At 46.2% G+C, this 18,004-nt stretch overlaps 1 protein-coding gene and 1 long non-coding RNA gene across 2 annotated transcripts in view; one reads left to right on the top strand and one right to left on the bottom strand.

Annotated features, from left to right (window-relative positions):
• LOC135385584 (connectin-like) overlaps positions 1-16,873 on the top strand; it is a 156,977-nt gene extending 140,104 nt beyond the window's left edge. Inside the window, exon 3 of the mRNA XM_064614991.1 lies at positions 13,054-16,873. Coding sequence (XP_064471061.1) covers positions 13,054-13,595 — 542 coding nt within the window. The 3' untranslated portion in view covers positions 13,596-16,873. The remainder of the gene's footprint in view (positions 1-13,053) is intronic.
• On the bottom strand, positions 5,421-6,088 carry LOC135385585 (uncharacterized). The gene is made up of 3 exons (XR_010420451.1): positions 5,980-6,088; positions 5,775-5,907; positions 5,421-5,719 (listed from the first exon to the last, which is right to left on the bottom strand). It is a non-coding gene; the product is annotated as an uncharacterized LOC135385585 (long non-coding RNA).
• Positions 16,874-18,004: the final 1,131 nt, after the last annotated feature.

The following is an 18,004-nucleotide window of genomic DNA, read 5'->3' as shown; positions in this document are numbered from 1 at the left end:
TTGGATGTGGACAAGTTGCTAACTTTAATTAATTGCAACTGAAAAGAATAGACGAGGGAACACGGGGGGTGATCGAACAAGCAAATGAGCTGTAGGAAACAGAAAAAACAAAGGAAAAGGACACGGATTACAATACGACAGAAAAGAATTTCCGAAATTTCTTCAGAAACGTGGTTGACGTTCCTTTTAACTGAGTACAGCGAACACCTTAGCTAGCACTGCGGTGGTAAGTGCAATTTCGAAAAGGTTTTGTATGGATGGTACGAGAAACAGGACTGTATAGGACATGTAGGACATGGTATAGCTATACCTTATACATATACTCAATCCCTTTTACAGAAAAATGCAGCACTAAAAACATGGGGCAGCATGCGGGCATATGGGCAGGCAGACCGTTGGGCAAGATAACGCCACCAACCAACCAATCTGGAAACCAAGGAAACTGAAATTGTGGGAGAGCCGAACAAGGAATAAGCGCGAAAATAGCGCCGCAATCAAAATAACGCATCGATTAAACATTTGTTATTACATGCGGGTGCTGTAGTTCCAGGCCTCATTATGCACTCAGCAAAATCTCCACCATCTCCATATTCTTCTTATTATTCGAACTCCAACTCACAGTGTTTCCCTTTTCAGCTCCCGTGTGCTGTAATGAATCGCACAGAATCTACCGATGAAAGAGCAACGATAAACAGACCTCACACAATGACATCCTCCCCTGTACAAAAGACACTAGACCACAGACAGCCCAACGAGGCCTCGTTAGCTCAACGTCATTGTTAGAGGATATTGCAGAGAAAGATGGCATTGTGCAACGTTCGGCCATGCTCGCGCACTCTGTCCTTGTAATTAAGCTCGTATCTATTAAGCAGGTGCCCCTGCAGTGAACGCGGCAGTCGCTCCCAGACGAATCAAACGAAGTTGTCGGAGTCGGTCGCTATCAGGGCGCAATCGCTTTGTCGAGCACATGTAGAGCGCATCAAGTTCCAGCGACCGGAAAGGAAACATGAGCTCAACGTTGTTCAGAGAGCGCACGGGCTCGACTGTGCTTGCGTCGATGCTGCTTTGTTCCCCGTCGCAAGCAGATCACGGGAAAACGGGCACGGGACGTCGTCTCCGAACATCGTTGTTCCAAAAGCTAATTCGAGAAGGAGTTTCTCCCTTTGATGCACACGAAACTTTCGCCCCCTTCTGCTGTGCTTGGAAAGGCGTTCGGCGGCTTCTCTTTCATAGACTTAGCCCATTTTCTCTGTAATTGATAAGATTATAGTTTCTCTTCTTGCGTTCGTGGTTCATTCTCGTTGTCATTAATGGAAGCCCGCCATTGCCCCTGCACGAAACGCAAGTTCGCCATACGACGAAGTAATGCATGGATTTGTGGAGACAACTTTGCCGCCGCCTCGAATAGATTTCGTCCAGGGGATTCTTGACAAACGGCTTCTTGATTTATTAGCCTCCTCCGTGTGAAGTAGAGCTCTAAAGGCTAAATGCCCTCGGAAGTAGGTGTCTCACATGTAGTGAGATGCCGTCCGCGGATTTCGTTGAAACAGACAGACAGGTGTCGGCACAGTAGGGATGTGTTTGTGGCAACGTAACTTCAGAGAGAAACGGTGACCACATATAAACAAACAAGAAGTAAGCTGACACCGTACGTGGGGGAACGACACAAGGCTGGGAGCGCAGGGAAAGGGGGTATATATTTCTGGACAGATGTTTATAGGTAGATGCATTGGTAGCCGAGCTGTACTGGGCAATCTGAGAAATTTCAGAGGGTGGTTACAAAAACCCAGGGCTGTGTACCCCCCCCCCCCCCCACACACACACACGCGCACACGGGGAGTGTAGGGAAATCCCTGCCTTCACGTGATTTACAGATCGGACCCCAGAGACTGAAAACACGTACGAAATGATGTTCTTCGCGTTTGTGCAGAAGAAAGTCCTCTCATAAGTTCGTTTCCCCAACACCATGCACTACAGCTTCCAGGGCAGACTGAGAATGTGGGATATTTTGTTCGAGGTCATAGAGCTCGACCTACCGTGAGCTTGGGAAGTACCGAATAGAATAGAATAGATTGTCTGCACACTGGTGAGGGCGCAATTTAGTTTAAATTCGCTTAGCAGACCATCTTACCAACGATATTTCGGATTGTGTTTTGTTTTTGACTCACTGCAGTCGAAATTAGTGCAGTCTGTGAGAAACTCAATTATGCGCAGTCCGAAAGTTCGAATTAATACGACCGTGTAAGTTGGTTTTCGGGATTAATTAATCCATTTATTCCGCCGCCCCGAGCGAGGTGCCTGTTCCCAACATAATTAAGCTCGGACGACTAAATCAAAATCGGTCAATTACTGCCTTAGCCGTATTCGTAGCTGCGTGAAAATGAATGTACTGCAGCCAAGACAGTGACTTCCGATTCACTATTTTGTGTGATAACTCATTGAACATTCAGAAAATTAATGAAGCAGTAGCAGTGAAGCGCAAGAACGTTTACATTAAGTTACAGCAATGTTTAAAACAGATGCCACGGGTAAGTTAAAAGAATTGCGCTACCCTTAAGTTCGTAATTAAGACAGTCTTTTCGAGCACGGCAGCCACACGGAACGTTGATCAATGCATGAACTATTTATTAACGAACGTTCACCGTGGTTGGAGACCGATTCAGACACAAAGACGTTTTGAAGACTCCTGCATCTTAATGTAAACTGCTCATTTGTATCTCAAATTGCTTCATCGCGTTCATCCCAGCTTAATAGATACGTACAGTGCATGGGATTTGCCCTGGATTAATGATTTCCCTGGAGGTCCGGGTTCCGCCTACATTTCGGTACCTGTTTCACTAATTGGAAAGGTATTGATTCCACATCGCTGAATGTGCTATAATTTAGAGGAATCTTACCGCTCGGTGACGCTAGCTATGCCAAACGCGTTGCAACTGCGACGCAATGACGATGCTTCCGTAACTGCGCTCCTAAAAGTGAACTTCACCACATAGCACGGTCCTAGCCAACCATCATCCCGAATGACATCGTTCCTTCCCCTGATTTGCTGGAAGCAAGAGCGCACGTCATTTCTGTGTCATAAGGCAGTGCATAATTGCTACAAAAATGACGTAAGCCCCCCCCCCCCCCCCTCCCCGCGCCCTCTATTTTCATCAAGGGAGACAACGTTGTCATTCGAGATGATGGTTGGCTAGGAGCATGGTATGCGGTGAAGCTGTGTTTTTGGTCTTGGTTTGGTTTGGAGGCGCGTCTTGCTTAACGACACCTCTAGGCCTTTGCACTCCACGAGGAACTCACGCACCCTCTACACATCTCCACCATTCATCCTAATCCTACTCCTTGTTTTTGCTATAGTGGTGGCGTTGCACACGTCTGCGTGGCCACCAACGGCGAGCCGATTCAGTCATTACCACCCCCCCCCCCTTCCGTCTTTGGACTGTCCACTATGTAACAGATGTAAGAGATGTCCAGAAAGTGGAAGTCCTTAACCAGGAGCATGCAAACAGAGAGCAGATAAATGAGCGACTGTGGGCTTTCCACGCGTTCAGTTGTGGTTAGAAGGAGATTGGGAAGTGACGCAACGAGAACGAGAAGGTGAGAGATTGATGAAGGAACTTTGTACCCAAATTTGTTGCCTTCAGAAAGTGTCGAGGCATGTCAGCAACCCTTGGACTTACTTCACAATTTTTAAAAGAAAATATTCAGTGAAAGTATTTGCCAAGCTCTATACTTCCTCCACACATAATGTACAGCTGCCATTACGACAGTGTATACCCCGCTTAAGCAGTAAGAAAGATAATGTATCGATGCAACATTCAATGGTACGTGAAGGTGCTGTTGTCAACAAAGTAATTGGTGTCTCATGGGGAACAGTTCAGTTGTGGGACGACGCGTTACCAGCTTGCGCGCAACGGCAGCGAATTTGTCAGTGGGCCGCTAAAAGCCACTCTGGCATGCATCCTGACGCTGTGCTTGCCTAAGCAGATGAGGGCGCCCGATAGCGTCGCAGAAGCGGCGTGAACCTTGGCAGCTTGCGCGCACCTTCCCTGATGCGACTGCCCCTGCAGCAGCCGCATTCCTTCACTGCCACCCTTCGAAGCGCATTCTTCATCGCCGCCTGAAAAATCAAGCGTGCTCCCCTCTCCACTGCTACTCTCGTCGTGAACACGTATTTTTGGATCAATGGAGCATACTGACGTGTCTGCTCGGCGTTTATTCTAAGAGTGATGTATCGTAAACATCTTCGCATTTTATTCCTGTCGACTCGGGAAGATTGGAACAGAGAAAAAACACCTGATATGGGAAACAGTTGCAGTGTCTTTTATCGTGGATGCTAGTGTACGCTATAGTGTAGGTAGGCTATGCACCATCAAACAGGGCTAGTGAGCCTCTACGTGAAATGTCCTGATCACAAGAAGACAGCAGAAAAAGTTCGCCTGCACAGCGCGCCTTTAATATTTAATGCTGAAAAGTGTGAATGCAATTGAAGGAAAAGGCGTCTTCTATAAATTAAACATCTTGCGTTATTCTCTTTTTTCATTACAGTGTATATGCTGGTATTTGTGTTGTACAATAATTACGGGAAGAAGACAAAAAGTACAATGCAGTTTCGACACCTAAAAAAATAAACTTTGGTAATATCCGCAAGGAGTTCCCCAACGACTTCGCCATTTTAGGAATAGCTATACGCCTGTACTGCAATAACAACAACTACAATAAAAGAAAGAAGAAAGAAAGAAAGCACAGCTTACATCTCGTCATATGTCATCTTTTGCGGGTACTTTCCCTTCCGGCGATATTCTTTCCTGCACCCACTGCAATCAGTTTAACCCCATAATAGTAGCCCACGTGCTGCACTACCGTATCCGTCTCTTTTCGCAGAATGGTTCTCGACATTGTAAATCACTTCCCAAAGTTTTGGCCGGCGACAGGCCTTCCTACTTTTTCCGAAGTCTACTTTTGTTCCACTCTCTAGGTTGGTCAGCGATAACGGGCTCTCGTGGCGAACGCAAGATCCTACGAAGCTTGCTTCCCTGTATGCTCATCTAGGATCTGGGGGAGACCCCTTTGCAGGAAATATAGAATTACGGGTTATTCATAGGCGGACACGTATTGGGACAGCTGATGATATCATTCCATCTGCATGCAGAAGATGAAACTAAGTGAGCGACAGAGATCCTTGCGTCACGCTCACCTCGTGCCTCACTCTAAATCAGGTAACGCATATGTAACGGTTAAGCACCGCTTGGCCAAGAGGTACATTTTTTTAAAAAATGTACCTCTTAAAATTAAGAGGTACATGCGCCCTCACATGCAGTACATGTAACGGATAGTGCGCAGCGATTTAGGCCTACCCGTCGGGGTGGTTCCCCTCCTCCACGATATATTAACAGCCCCAGGAAGCTACGCTGCACGATAAATATAACAAACAAATACCTTTATTCGAAAATTATATCCATTTCAGGGGTGATGCTTGTCCGTCGCGAGCGTGTATTGTCATGATGCACAAACGCCGAACACACGGGGCACAACGAATATGGATGAACGATGACCACTGCATCTCTCCTTCACCATTGCAGCTGCTCTGTGGTCACGCTTCTTTATCTCTTCCACACCTGTGGTTTGCTGTTCTTCCCCAACTTCCGTTTCTTCTGCAGAACGTAACACCAACCACAGTAGACGATTGACTCACCCATTTACGACATCGCCTGGACGTAACCTAGGAGAAAATAAAATCCAACAACCGAAATAGCTTGCCTGAAAAACATGCCTACTTGCTTGTGTAATCCAGGTGCAAAGTGCAATCTATGCTCCTCTAATTCACGCATCAACGTTCGTGCATGAAGCACAAAGTTCGTTGTCTCCGTCCCTCAGTCGTTGTGTCCTGCCTGCCAGTGATCAGGACCACTGGGAATCAGAGCGAAGATAAACGAAAATGCGTCGTGCAGACGAATAATTACTTCAGAGTATAATACGCACCTTAAATGACTCCAATCTTGAAAGCGTCGAACGAATTTCTTCGAAGACCGAGCAGACTCGTCCTCGCTCCCCGACGTTTCAAAACAAACTGATTTGCAGCGGTTGCAAGAAACGCATTCTTCCCAAACGTGCGATCCCTCACGGTCACGGGTTCTAGTTATTGCACTTCTCTGACAGAATGATGGTGCTCATCCATTACGGCACTGCTGCATAAGGGCATTTATTGAGTGGTATTCGGAATCACACGAAATATTTTTGCAGCGCATGGATATCGTGAGACGGCGTTCGTACTCATGCGCCGGAAACACGCGGTACACATGAGGTACAGCTGCTATAGATCGCGCTTAAAAGGTACCTAGCGGGTACGGATGGGTCTCCGAGCCCTTGTACCGTTTGAATTTCGCAGTGGTCGCGAACTGTACCTGCTGGTTGAGGACTGTACCTCATGTGTAACGCTTGGCCCAGGTGCGGGTCCTCTTTCATGCGGTACTATATCGGGTGCTGGATTTATTCGCTTTTCCTGGCACGTACTGGTGCTCGCCTGCAGCAGCAAAGCGCTTGGCGACGAGGCATTTTGTAGACATGCAAGTGACGCTTCTTGCACAACCTCTTCAGCAGTCCTCCAAGAAATCACCGCATCTTTGCATCCTGTCTTGAACGTGCCCGGAGTGAACAACAAGGGCGACGATTGCCCTTGCTGCATATTTTAAGAACGCAACAAGGCACAAGGACGGATCACACGTGACCTATGGCGTTCTACAAATGTGCATATCTAAGACCATAACCAACGCGCTCCTTAGGTCTTGTAGCCTGCTCTTGCGTCGTTTTATGGTCACAATAGAATAGATTCCCTATTTCATTGCAAGGCGTTGATAAGCTCTCTTGTAGTTTAACAGAGTCAGTAGTGTAGGCGACTGTCACGCCCAAGATATTTGCTTTGGGAACTGCGAATTTCCTGAGAAAATTCGTAGGAAAGAATGCGCGCAACGGCAGCAACCTCTCCCAACTGCTCATCGCGTGTTAGGACGCGAGATCAGCGGAGCACTTTTGATTGGCTGCCGTGAATCGTCTGCTAGTGAAACGTGAAGCCCCCCCCCCCCCCCTGCCCCCGAGATTTGAAGCTCACGTGCACCACCAGGATTGCGCGCTCGGCTCGCACTTTTTGTGCGGATATGTATCCGAGGGCATGTAATCCTAATTTGTACTCCTCCTGGCATTACTTTTTGCAACAGTTTCCATACTCCTATAAACCAGCGGATGCACAAATCATACAATACGATACCTGCATACGTAATTAACTGCAAAAATCATTTTTTACACATTTTTTAAAGGAAAATGTGATACATTCCCCCTTGAGGGAGGCATATAACATAAACCTAAAGTAAATTAATGTGACCAGACGTCCTGACTTAGGCGGGACAGGTCCCGCTCTTACGGTTGTGATCCAGCATGGTTGGACGGTTGTGATTAAAGCATGATATTCGGCTATTTTTTCCGATGGGATAGCTCGTGAACATCACTGTGAATTATCATGAATTTGAGTGAATTCGGCACGCTCTTCATTTTGGTGGGGTAAAAAAGTGACCTTTACTTGGCAAATTTCCGCGTTCAGTTCGCAAATATTTACATAATTAAACTTGAAGTACATGACATTCACATTAGGAGGTGGCAAAAACCTAATAAGAACAAATGCTGTTGACCGCACGTTTTCTAGGACACCCTCTAGTGGGATGCCATTTTTCTCCAACTGCCTTTTCTTCAACTGCCATTTCAATTGATGTATGCAACCAGCCGTTGCGAGAATTGTGTTGTGCTCGTCCTTCTATTCTTATTCCAACACATTTCTCCAACACCTTCCAAGTCTGCGTTCAGCGACCATGCTCTCTCAGTGTTTTTTTTTTGGGGGGGGGGGAGGCGGGGGGGGGGGGGGGGTTCTCATCGTTCGTATGGCCTGGATCGCTCAGAAATCGCTCGGCAGGCAGATCGCCACACCATCACCACCACCACGACCAACAACAACAACAACACCTTCTTTAATTTAGGGACCAGTGACGTAACTTTCTGATACATGTCGTCAAAATTGTTCTCATAGAAGACTCATAATCTAGGTTAGCAGACAGTTTGATGCCGTAGGATGTATTCGGAAGAAAATACGCATTCCCCAATTTAAGCCAATATTCTCAATAATTTGCACGGTACTTTACCTATTGGGGCAAATTTGCGTGGAGTACAACGTATATCACGCTTCAGTGACAGTAACAGATCGAACAGTGATTAAGCACATCACGCTAATAGTTATTTCAATGAGTGAACTTCACTGCCGCTTTTCAAAATAATCGTTCACGTTAATGAAGTTGCTGGTCCATCAGAGCATAATGGACGGGTCTGTGCTCCATATCGTTGTCGTTATGGTATTCCGAACTACAAAAACAAAACACAGATAAATTTATGCGACATGTCGAAAGAAATCTGAAGAGAACAAAAGTAGTTTTAAGCGAGAAACTTTTTACGTTAAGGTCATTTCAAGCAACTGTACAGCTCGCACTCACATATCTTTTTAGTGCCCTTATAAAGTTATCGTAAACATAGTATGGTAAACATCGTAAACATAGAATCGAGATATCGCGAGTTCTCATTTCATTACATTTCACTGTTATCATGCGCACTGTCGAGACTGCATATAGTACTACTATATCGTGCACAATTCAAGTTTCAGTGTCTTGACATCGACAGCATAGGCCGTGCCGCTGTCTCCCTCTATTCCCCCGCGTTTACGTTCTTTAAGTTTCCTGGACTTTGCTCCTCGTATCCAAACGACCTTCGTTTGTTTGTTTTGTCTGGGGTCTGAACATTCGCCGAGATTTACGAGGACGGTCTCCGAATGTGGCGTCTCCGCGACGATCAGCTTTACAACTGGCATAAATCTGTCGTTGCATGCACTCTGGACTGCTTCCAAAAAGCGTTCCAACTGGGTCACATTTCCCTCGTTTTCGTTTAGAACGGCTGGCTTTACTTTCCTTTCACTTGTACGTGAAAATTTTGCTCGCAGGCGAGCTTGACCTACAATGCAGGGAGGATTCCGTTCGTAAAATACACAGTGTAAGATGAACTAAAATGGTTTTTGCACTAGTGCAGGCGTCTAATGCGAAGCAGAACTGTTCCGGATGAAGAGCAAGGTAGAAAAGTGCACTTAAACGCTCCTCACTTCGCGCAAGGTTCAAGAGGGAGTTTCAGAGGGAGACGTTGAAAGAGGGCGAATGTTGCCGGCACAGATTCGATAACTTTCCCATCCGCGAGAGGGCGAATTGAATTGTGGCCAAGTCGCTATGCTTTTCCGGCGAAAGCGACTGGTTGTACTAACCTAACCAAACCTAAGTTGCGTTGTCGCATGCCAATATCACGGGGCGATTGTAAGCGTGCGGCTTGGATTAGAGCGATGAAAGAATGGAAGTTGCTGGAAGAGACCAGCTGCATGATCCGGACCCACACCGTCGGACATTTTAGGTCAGAGGTGCTACCGGCTGCACCATGCTGCTTATCGGAGGGTGTGGACTCGAACCTCACTGCATTTTCAGTGCATTTAGTTCATTTTTTCCAACTGCCACAGCTTAATTGTAGCATGATGTATGATGTTGTGAGGCCTTAGGTCCCATGTATGTCCTTGTATGTTTGATTGCCTCAACTACGTTAGTTAGGTCACTTTGCTTTCTTTTTGAGGTTTTTCCTCATTGAATGGCAGATCACAAATCCCCGTGGTCGTGCCCATCTAAATACGAGAATACAATACTTGTGACTACCACTTGTTACTGATACCTGCAAATGTCAGCGCATCTAAAGTAATACAGTACATACACAGATGTACAAGTGGCCGTGTTAATATCTGGGAATTAATTGGTCATCTGCAAAAGTTCCAGGGAGCAGCGCGCGCCCTGGGAGGGCGTTCCCGGAAATTCTAAACGACAGCGATTTGCTATCGTCTCCTATCGTCGTCGTCGTCGTCGTCGTCGTACTGGTGTATGCACCGTCGCTGTCGTTTTGCACAGCATTTCCCGGCATGCCCTCCCAGGGCGCACGCTGCTCCCTGGAACTTTTGCAAATGGCCTATTAATCCCCAAATATTAACACGACCACTTGTACATCTGTGTATGTATTGTATTACTTTAGATGTACTAACATTTAGAAGTAATGCGCGGTAAGAATTGCGCCCAATGAAACGTGCCGGAAAGTGAGGAGGTAAACTCGTGCTGTCGTAATGGTCGTACTGCACTAAAGAGTGGAAAATTCATCACAGGCAAGGAAGCCTAGTGGATACAGCAGGGATCTTCATCTTGATGGGGCTAGGGGAAGGAGGTGATGGTGTCCCGTATAAGGGATGTGTGACAACCACGTCCTGCTGGTCTGCTGAGCTTTCTGGCGGGTATATTTTTTTTCTTCGTCTTCTTTTGGAGAGGGGCGTTTCAAGATCTCTGCGGCATTGGGGAGGGTGCGGTGCTGGGTAAATCCCTGCGATACAGCATCCGACCGTTGGCGGTGCTTCCACAGTCAAGTTCTGGGAGTTGGATAGAATTCCACCGGCGGCAGCGCTGTCTAAAGTTTTCTCCGAGCTTTCCTGCAGATTCTTCGGGAGATGTGTCCACACTTCCCTCTGACATCAGCCACAGGACCCGTTCTCCCTTTTCTTCGCACATAGTACTCTCTCCACTACTCATTTCTCGGCATATTTCTCAGACTGACGTATATCTCAAACGGAGGGCGCGCACTGCAGTTATTAATGTGATAGTTTTATAGAGCCAACCACCGATTTGTGCCGCCCATAGCTTTACTGGATCATGTGACAGTTTTGACCACGTGGCCAGAAATTTACCGCGAACGATTGTCCTCATAAATGCTACTGCCGCGACCAGCCCGAATTTGCAGACGTTTTATTTTTATTTTCACGATATAGTTTAGTCACCTTTGGCAATATTTTTCGCAGCATTCGTGAAAGGAACGAGAAACAAGCCTGACAGATTATTTGTTTTTTCGTATAATCATGCGATGATGAGGTTCAGAACATTTGATGAAGCTACATAACATGGGCAGAAACGTCAAGATTCAAACTGATGATGATAAGTTCAGCTTGAATGGCGCATGAGCTCTACCTGCTCATATGTGTTCACAGTGTGATTCCCACCAGTGCGTCGTGAAAGCGCCCACTTTCCACAAACCACCCTTATGAAAATGGCTTATGGAAATTTTATAGAATTCTATTCAAATCAACTACAGTATTTGTATACACCTTGGTGTATAGACTTATGCATTTGTTGCTATTTTGGACTAATTGTATACACTTTGTATACACTCACCCTTATACAAATGTACACACAGTTCTCTATACAAAGTGTATTGAACGCTGACGTTAAGATGATCTATTGATAGTACATGTCTCTTTTTCTATCTTCGTGCGTATGTGTATCCAATTTCTGATTCAGATGAGCTGCGCCCGTAGAGTTCCTCCACAGGCAGTCGCGTTACAGAAAAACAAAATAATAATAGTAATAATAATGATAACATAAAATAAAGAAAATGCACCACGGCCATCGAACACGTAACACTAAATTTTATTGGCATGCACATACCTTTAATCTGGCATCCAGTACATCATTATTTGCTGAATAGAAATCATACACGGTTCACTTAACGCCAACGCACACATATGGAACATATGGAACACGTTGCACGGACACGCAACTCATCCAATGTGCACCAGGCAGTCTCCGAAACTTCAAACAGGCGGTCACCGCAAAGCCCCATCAAGACCATCCTTAGTGACGAACACGACAGTTCCTCAGGCGAAATGGACGTCGAACGATTGTCCAAGGATGTGACACCAGACACGCTTGGACGTAAGAAGCAGTTAAAATTTTGCACACGTGCGTGACCATTGAGACGGAGAACTATCTGCTAAGAAACGGAAGTTAATACCAGCTCGCAGCCGTCTCACATTGTACAAAGCTTGTATCACACAAAGCTTGTACGGTACACCATTTTGAACCTTACGTCCTTGCAACTGATACGGTCCCACAGTCATCTGGAATGAAAGGATACAATTAGCCTCACTTGTTATGTACGCCGTCCCTTCACCCATGTATCCGATCCTCGTCTGCCGCCATTTGCAATGCGTCCACGAATGTCTGCAAATGAACGTACTTCATGTTCAAATACTAGTAAAACGTCGGTGTCGTACGATGCATCACAGCTGGGTTGACCTACCTTCCTTGTATTTAATCAAACATTAAACTCAGTGAAAAGCACGGTTGTGATCCTTGTCAACGACGAGGTGCAACGCAGACAACGGGCGTAAAAGCAAGGAGAGCTCTGCGGAAGAATACGCGGTGCCATGTCACTCCTCACCGACGGGGCAATGTAGTGCGCTCCAAGAAAGGGACACATATTCAGCGGGCACACAAACTGCTGAACAAGCACACGAGTACACATTTTATGAGACACACAAATTATTCGAAAGGCACGTGAGGACGACATTGTCAAACTACAGGCAGTTTCTGTGTATTGTTTTAGTTGCCGTAGTGTTCCTTGCCCATGCGAGAATGTTGTCCTTGTGACAGAGTGGCGCATTCTACCAATATTGAAAATGTGTTGTTCAGACGGTGAACACATGGGAAGTGTGAAGAAGACATGTCTCCGTGCAATCTTATGCCTATATGTTATCTTATCTTATGCATTCTATATACAACTTTGTATTCAACATACATACATATATTTATTTCTGTACACATTTTTTATACATTTTTGGCCGTGTATGTGTATTGGCTTCTGTATACAATTTTTATACATTTTTAGCCGTGCTTTTCTATATACAACTTTGTATTCAACGTGTGTATAGACTTCTGTATACAGTTTTTATACATTTTTGGCAAGCATATAGAATGATATAGGAATATATAGGTGCTGTGTACTCAGTCTATAGGCCATTTTCAGAAGGGCACACTTCTGTTTTTCCATTGGTATCTTTGCTTTTTGTTCTGTGCGTTTCTATACTAAAATCAATATTGTATTCTACTTTCTCGCACGCAGGAAACAAGCTTGCCTGCGACTGTCGCATTGCCTGGATCCTTCACCTAGCGGAAACCACAAAAGACCAGAATTTCAGACGAGAATTGCGCCACATCAAGTGTGACTTCCGAGGTCCCAACGTCACCACAAGTAGCAAAGTTGCCCGGCTGACGAAAGAACAACTCAATTGCCCTGCGAACTACGCTGAACCTACTTTCGCTACGACGCCACTGAAGACACCACCACCCACATCGGGCCCCTCCCCGACGACGACGACTACGAGATACTCCAAGCAGAACGAGCACCTGACCGCTGACAGCGAGAATACCATCCAGGAAAAGCCGCCTGCCCAGTCCCCAACCAAAGAGGACGCCACTGTTGACGATGATGATGATATGACGAACGAGATTCACGTAGTGCATGACCAACAGAAGGCTGCCAACACGGACCCAGTCTCTTCCAGGAATAAGAACGGCAGTGGTAGTCCCGCGTTTACTGTGCCAAGTTGTGCTGTGCTGCATGTGATGGTGACCATACTTGTGAGCTTTGCGATGTCAAGGTGATAAAACGGACAGCTTGTGTAGCTTATCCTTGTCACGTATTTTTTTAATTTTTTTTGTTGAAGTTCTGCGGTGGAGAGCTGCCTCATGGAAAAAGTATTTTTATAAATGTTAATGCCATATACGCGCCAGTGTCATAACGACGACAGACACGACGAAAAGAGGGAGACATTGCTCTGTTGCATCTAAGTACGTAAGAGTCACAGCATCCCGAATCATGTACCGTTATTCTCATTTGTGACTGTCACGAAGGCCTTTATGCAGTGGCCCCTGGACTGGACATTTCTGTAATGGTCATGTGTTTTATCATTGTTTCTTGCGTAAGGTGATGACCCTGGAACTTGTTAGTAGTGGCCTGAAAGAGCAAACGTGCGGCAGAGAGGAACAAAATGCGCATAAAAAATAAAGAATAAAAGAAGTCACGCGAGGTTCATTGACTTGGGACACCCTATGGACATTTTTCACGCCCGCGTCGTGTTCTAGCGGCTGTCCTGCGAAACACGATCGGCGCGCACCAAAGCACAGCCGGCGCCATATTAGCGCCATCTATGACTAAGTAGGGAACACTCCGGCGCCGGCAGGGTCATAGAGCATGCGCAGAAGCGTTATGAAAAAGGCCCATTACGTGTTTCAAACACGAGGTAATGTCAAATGAAAGCCACGAAGGTATTTTGCGTCCTAAATTCGTTTAACTCAGGGGCACACGAAGTCGCCGTATGTCTATGCGGATTCGTTCAATTCAGGCGTTCCAGCCCATTAGCCGCGCGTAGAGGGAGAGAGAGAGAGAGAGAAAAAAAAACTTTGATTACAGTATAGCCTCCGATGCACCGTCTGTTCCTGTGTCGAGTCGCCTGTGTTCCGTTACCTCTCCATCGCCCGTGAAAGATCTGCCTCCCTTAGCGCTCTTCTGCGGCCCAAAAGCCCGAAAATCGCCGGGGGCGAGTGCAGGACAGTACGGTGGACGTGTGCACAAGCCTTCGGATGCTTCTTTTTTTAATTTCGTGTTGCCGCCGCGTAGCAACGGTGGCTTTCGGAGCAGTTGCAGTGTCAGTGCGGGTTCGACAATAGTTTGCAACAAGACACCTGTACTCACAAGCCATTTTGTACTCGATTGCAGAACGAAGCTGATTTTTGAGGAGATCTGCACGGCTTGTATTGGTGCCAGCCTTCTCTCTGCATATTTAGTAGTCAAAGAGTACTTCTCGTTCACCCCAGAAGAGAGTCAATAAATCCTTCCTGCAGACTATTGTGCGCGGACATATATGTGTGACGACATTATTTACTTTCTCCGCTGCCAGCTGAGCATATTGGACCCATATTTCACCTCCAGCACAATTCATCCCGGCGGGACATTACCTTCTGCTTCAAAACTCCACAAAATTCCCTAGAAGGCATACGCATGTCGTTCTTCGAACTCTACAATGAGGGGTTCTTACCTTGCAGTTTTTTTTTTGCCTTTTTAATACTATGAGCGACGTCTTCTGCTGTTCCGTGACTCATATCAATGTTCATAGCCAGAGCTGCGTGAGGGTACTGAGTATATCTGCACATCCGGTGTCAGTGCATTCGTAGGGAAAAGTTTACAGGACGAAAACGTCATGTTATAAAGGTTATCATCATGGATGTTACGTCATCCACACTATTTCCAATAACGGCAGTTAAAGGCAGAGCAATGCAAGGGATGACACACTCCTACACCACTTTCGATCCGTGCTCTACACAATTTCAGGAAATCCCAGTGCTACTTGCGCACTCAATGTATCCTGGGAGATTATTATCATGAGGATGGGAGAACAGTCCTTTGCGTTTCGTTTTCGCTGACCTTGACACATCGTGGACTATCAACCGAGAGAGGAGAAACCGAAACAGTTTCGATACTTCGTCCTCCTTTCTGATAACCAAGTTCCCAAGTCCAAAGCGGCACTAAGCTGTCTGCTATTTTCTGAAGTCGTCTATTATGCCTCTACCTAGGGGATATCGGAACAGACACTAACAGTTATTTGCAGATAAGTCGCGGTAACGGCAGAGGCATGTCTTCGTCTCCGCACTTTATCCGTGTGCGCATTTCAGAACGTTATATTTCTACCCCCACACAAGAACCTGGTGCGGATATACGCGCAGGCAGAGCCGTTTATTAGGAGTGTGTGGCCATTATGAGCCTGTTTGAAAGCGCGTGATTTGACTTCACACGACGGGAGGCGCGAAGGCCAGTGCCGCCATTTTGGAGCGGAGACACAGCCTTCAAATCTCCACCTGTGGCGGCCCGCGCCCTCTGCGCTGTTTGTCGAGAGGTAAAGTGTCACCCTTTGCCATGAAAGGTTCGCAGCTCGATTCGAGACATTCACGTCTTTCTGCTTGCCTCCTATTGCCACCGCGGCTCGCCTTCCATTCCGGCCAGGTGGGCGGGGCGACGAGGGGTGAGACGTCACGACGAGCCTCCATCTCCGGGCGGCAAAAGATTAAAGTATGGGAAACTCTCCCTGTAAACGACTCTTCGCGCGGACATAACCGGACCTGCGCACACATCTGTTTATGTCGGTTATGTTGTTGACCGTTATGGGGCAATTTTAACACCACATGTCGTCGTCGTTTCGTATTTGTTGTCGTTGTTGTTGCCCCAATATAGATGATATTGGTTCTGATAGGCATGCATCAGAACTCTGATCTTTTCTAAACTATGAGAATTAGCCGAGGCAAGCTACAAACATGGACGACACCAACGCAAAAGCCTCCAACGCGAAAGAATAAACGAAATTAAAACAACTCGGGAAAAAAGGTGCTGACGCCGTGGATCGAACCAGGGCCTTCTTACGACCAGGTTCGATGCCCAGCGTCAGTACCTTTTTCCTGGGTTATTTGAATTTCACTGACCTGTTATTCGTCCGATGGGATCCACCCCGTACAGAACGAAGAAAATCGGGTGACAGACCTCTATTCCTCTTTGGCGGTGTGGCCATCTTTACACTACTGCTGCGTCGTTATGTCGCGTTCCTGCATTGACTTGCATTGTATGACTGACTCAGTGCATAAGGCATGCAAAGAAATGTGCCGCGTGAATTCCTAGGCCCGCCGATGCACTGCACAGAGATGAAACTTCCTGTTTGTGAATTCCTGATGGTTCAATCTGATTGGAATTTTTTAAATTCATTCCAGAATATGTATGAAGCAGAACGGTAACAGTGAAAGGAAAGAAAGTCGAGCGCACACGGTTCGCATGCGAAACTCAAGTGATAAAGTGTAAATCCACATGATATTTTGAAAATAAATGTATATGAGGCTGCCTCTGTGTGAATGTGTGCTGAATTTGTGACTTCTAAAGTTCGCAAAAGTACCAAGTATGCATATGCTGAAGTGTGTGCAAGACCGTGGTGTATATTATTTGCACGTGTCTGCTGTCGCAAAACAGACATTTCTGATTTCATAATTAATTGGTCACGGGTAATGTTATGGAGTTGCATAGGTGCACAGCGTGGATAAGCGTAGCTGTCGCAATGCCAGAAGTTCTCCACAGGTACACTGTCACTGGGTGAAGCGGATGCTGTGCAAGAAGAAGTCAACCTCGTTCAGGCGCCGAATTCTGTCAAGTACTGATCTGCGTGAGCAAAATTTTCTCATCTCGGGAGCTGCACAAGATAGCAGCATTTTAAGAGGCCATACCAGTCGAGGAGCAACTCCGATTCACGATTTTCCTGATTCTAGATGGCGCCACGGTCGCCGTCTTTATCACGCCGTTCGCCTCCGACTCCCGAAATAATCCCCATTGTGCATGGTTGACCTCGCGAGTTTAAGGCGGCCCGCGCCCTCTGCGCTGTTTGCCGAGAGGTAAAGTGTCACCCTTTGCCACGAAAGGGGCGCAGCTCGATTCGAGACATTCACGTCTTTCTGCTTGCCTCCTATTGCTATATGAGTACATTATTTTTATTTTGTTGTTATATATTTATGCTACAATTATTGTTTTCACAAGTCACTGGCGCCTGTACTGACTGATTATTGAATTTTTAGTTGCTCTTCGTATTGTTTTACTAGTGCATCGACGTATAAGCGTGATCGGATAGTACGGATGCCGATATCTCGGAGGCTCTCAACTGGATCTACCAGCGGCTGTAAATTAGGCTATAAACATTGCCTACACACAGCGCTTACAATGCCACTCTGGAAAATATAGTGCTTGAAACCGTATTCTTTTTTTTTTTGTTTTTTCTGCACTCGCATACATGCAATTTACCTTGATAATAACTCTATTATTCATTCAAAAATGACATTTGGTATGCATATTTCTGGTAAGTAAGCATTATCAAATATATGAATTCATTTACAAGGCGTTGGTGCAAAAGACTTTTCAAAATTTCTGTCGTAGAACAGACTTCTTATTATAACCCGGAAACTGCAGTAACATATTTGAAAGGCTCCTT

The sequence above is a fragment of the Ornithodoros turicata genome, chromosome 2 (assembly GCF_037126465.1).
Source record: "Ornithodoros turicata isolate Travis chromosome 2, ASM3712646v1, whole genome shotgun sequence".
NCBI lineage: Eukaryota > Metazoa > Arthropoda > Arachnida > Ixodida > Argasidae > Ornithodoros > Ornithodoros turicata.
Note: the sequence above shows the minus strand (reverse complement) of the source record. Positions and strands in the feature narration are given on the sequence as shown.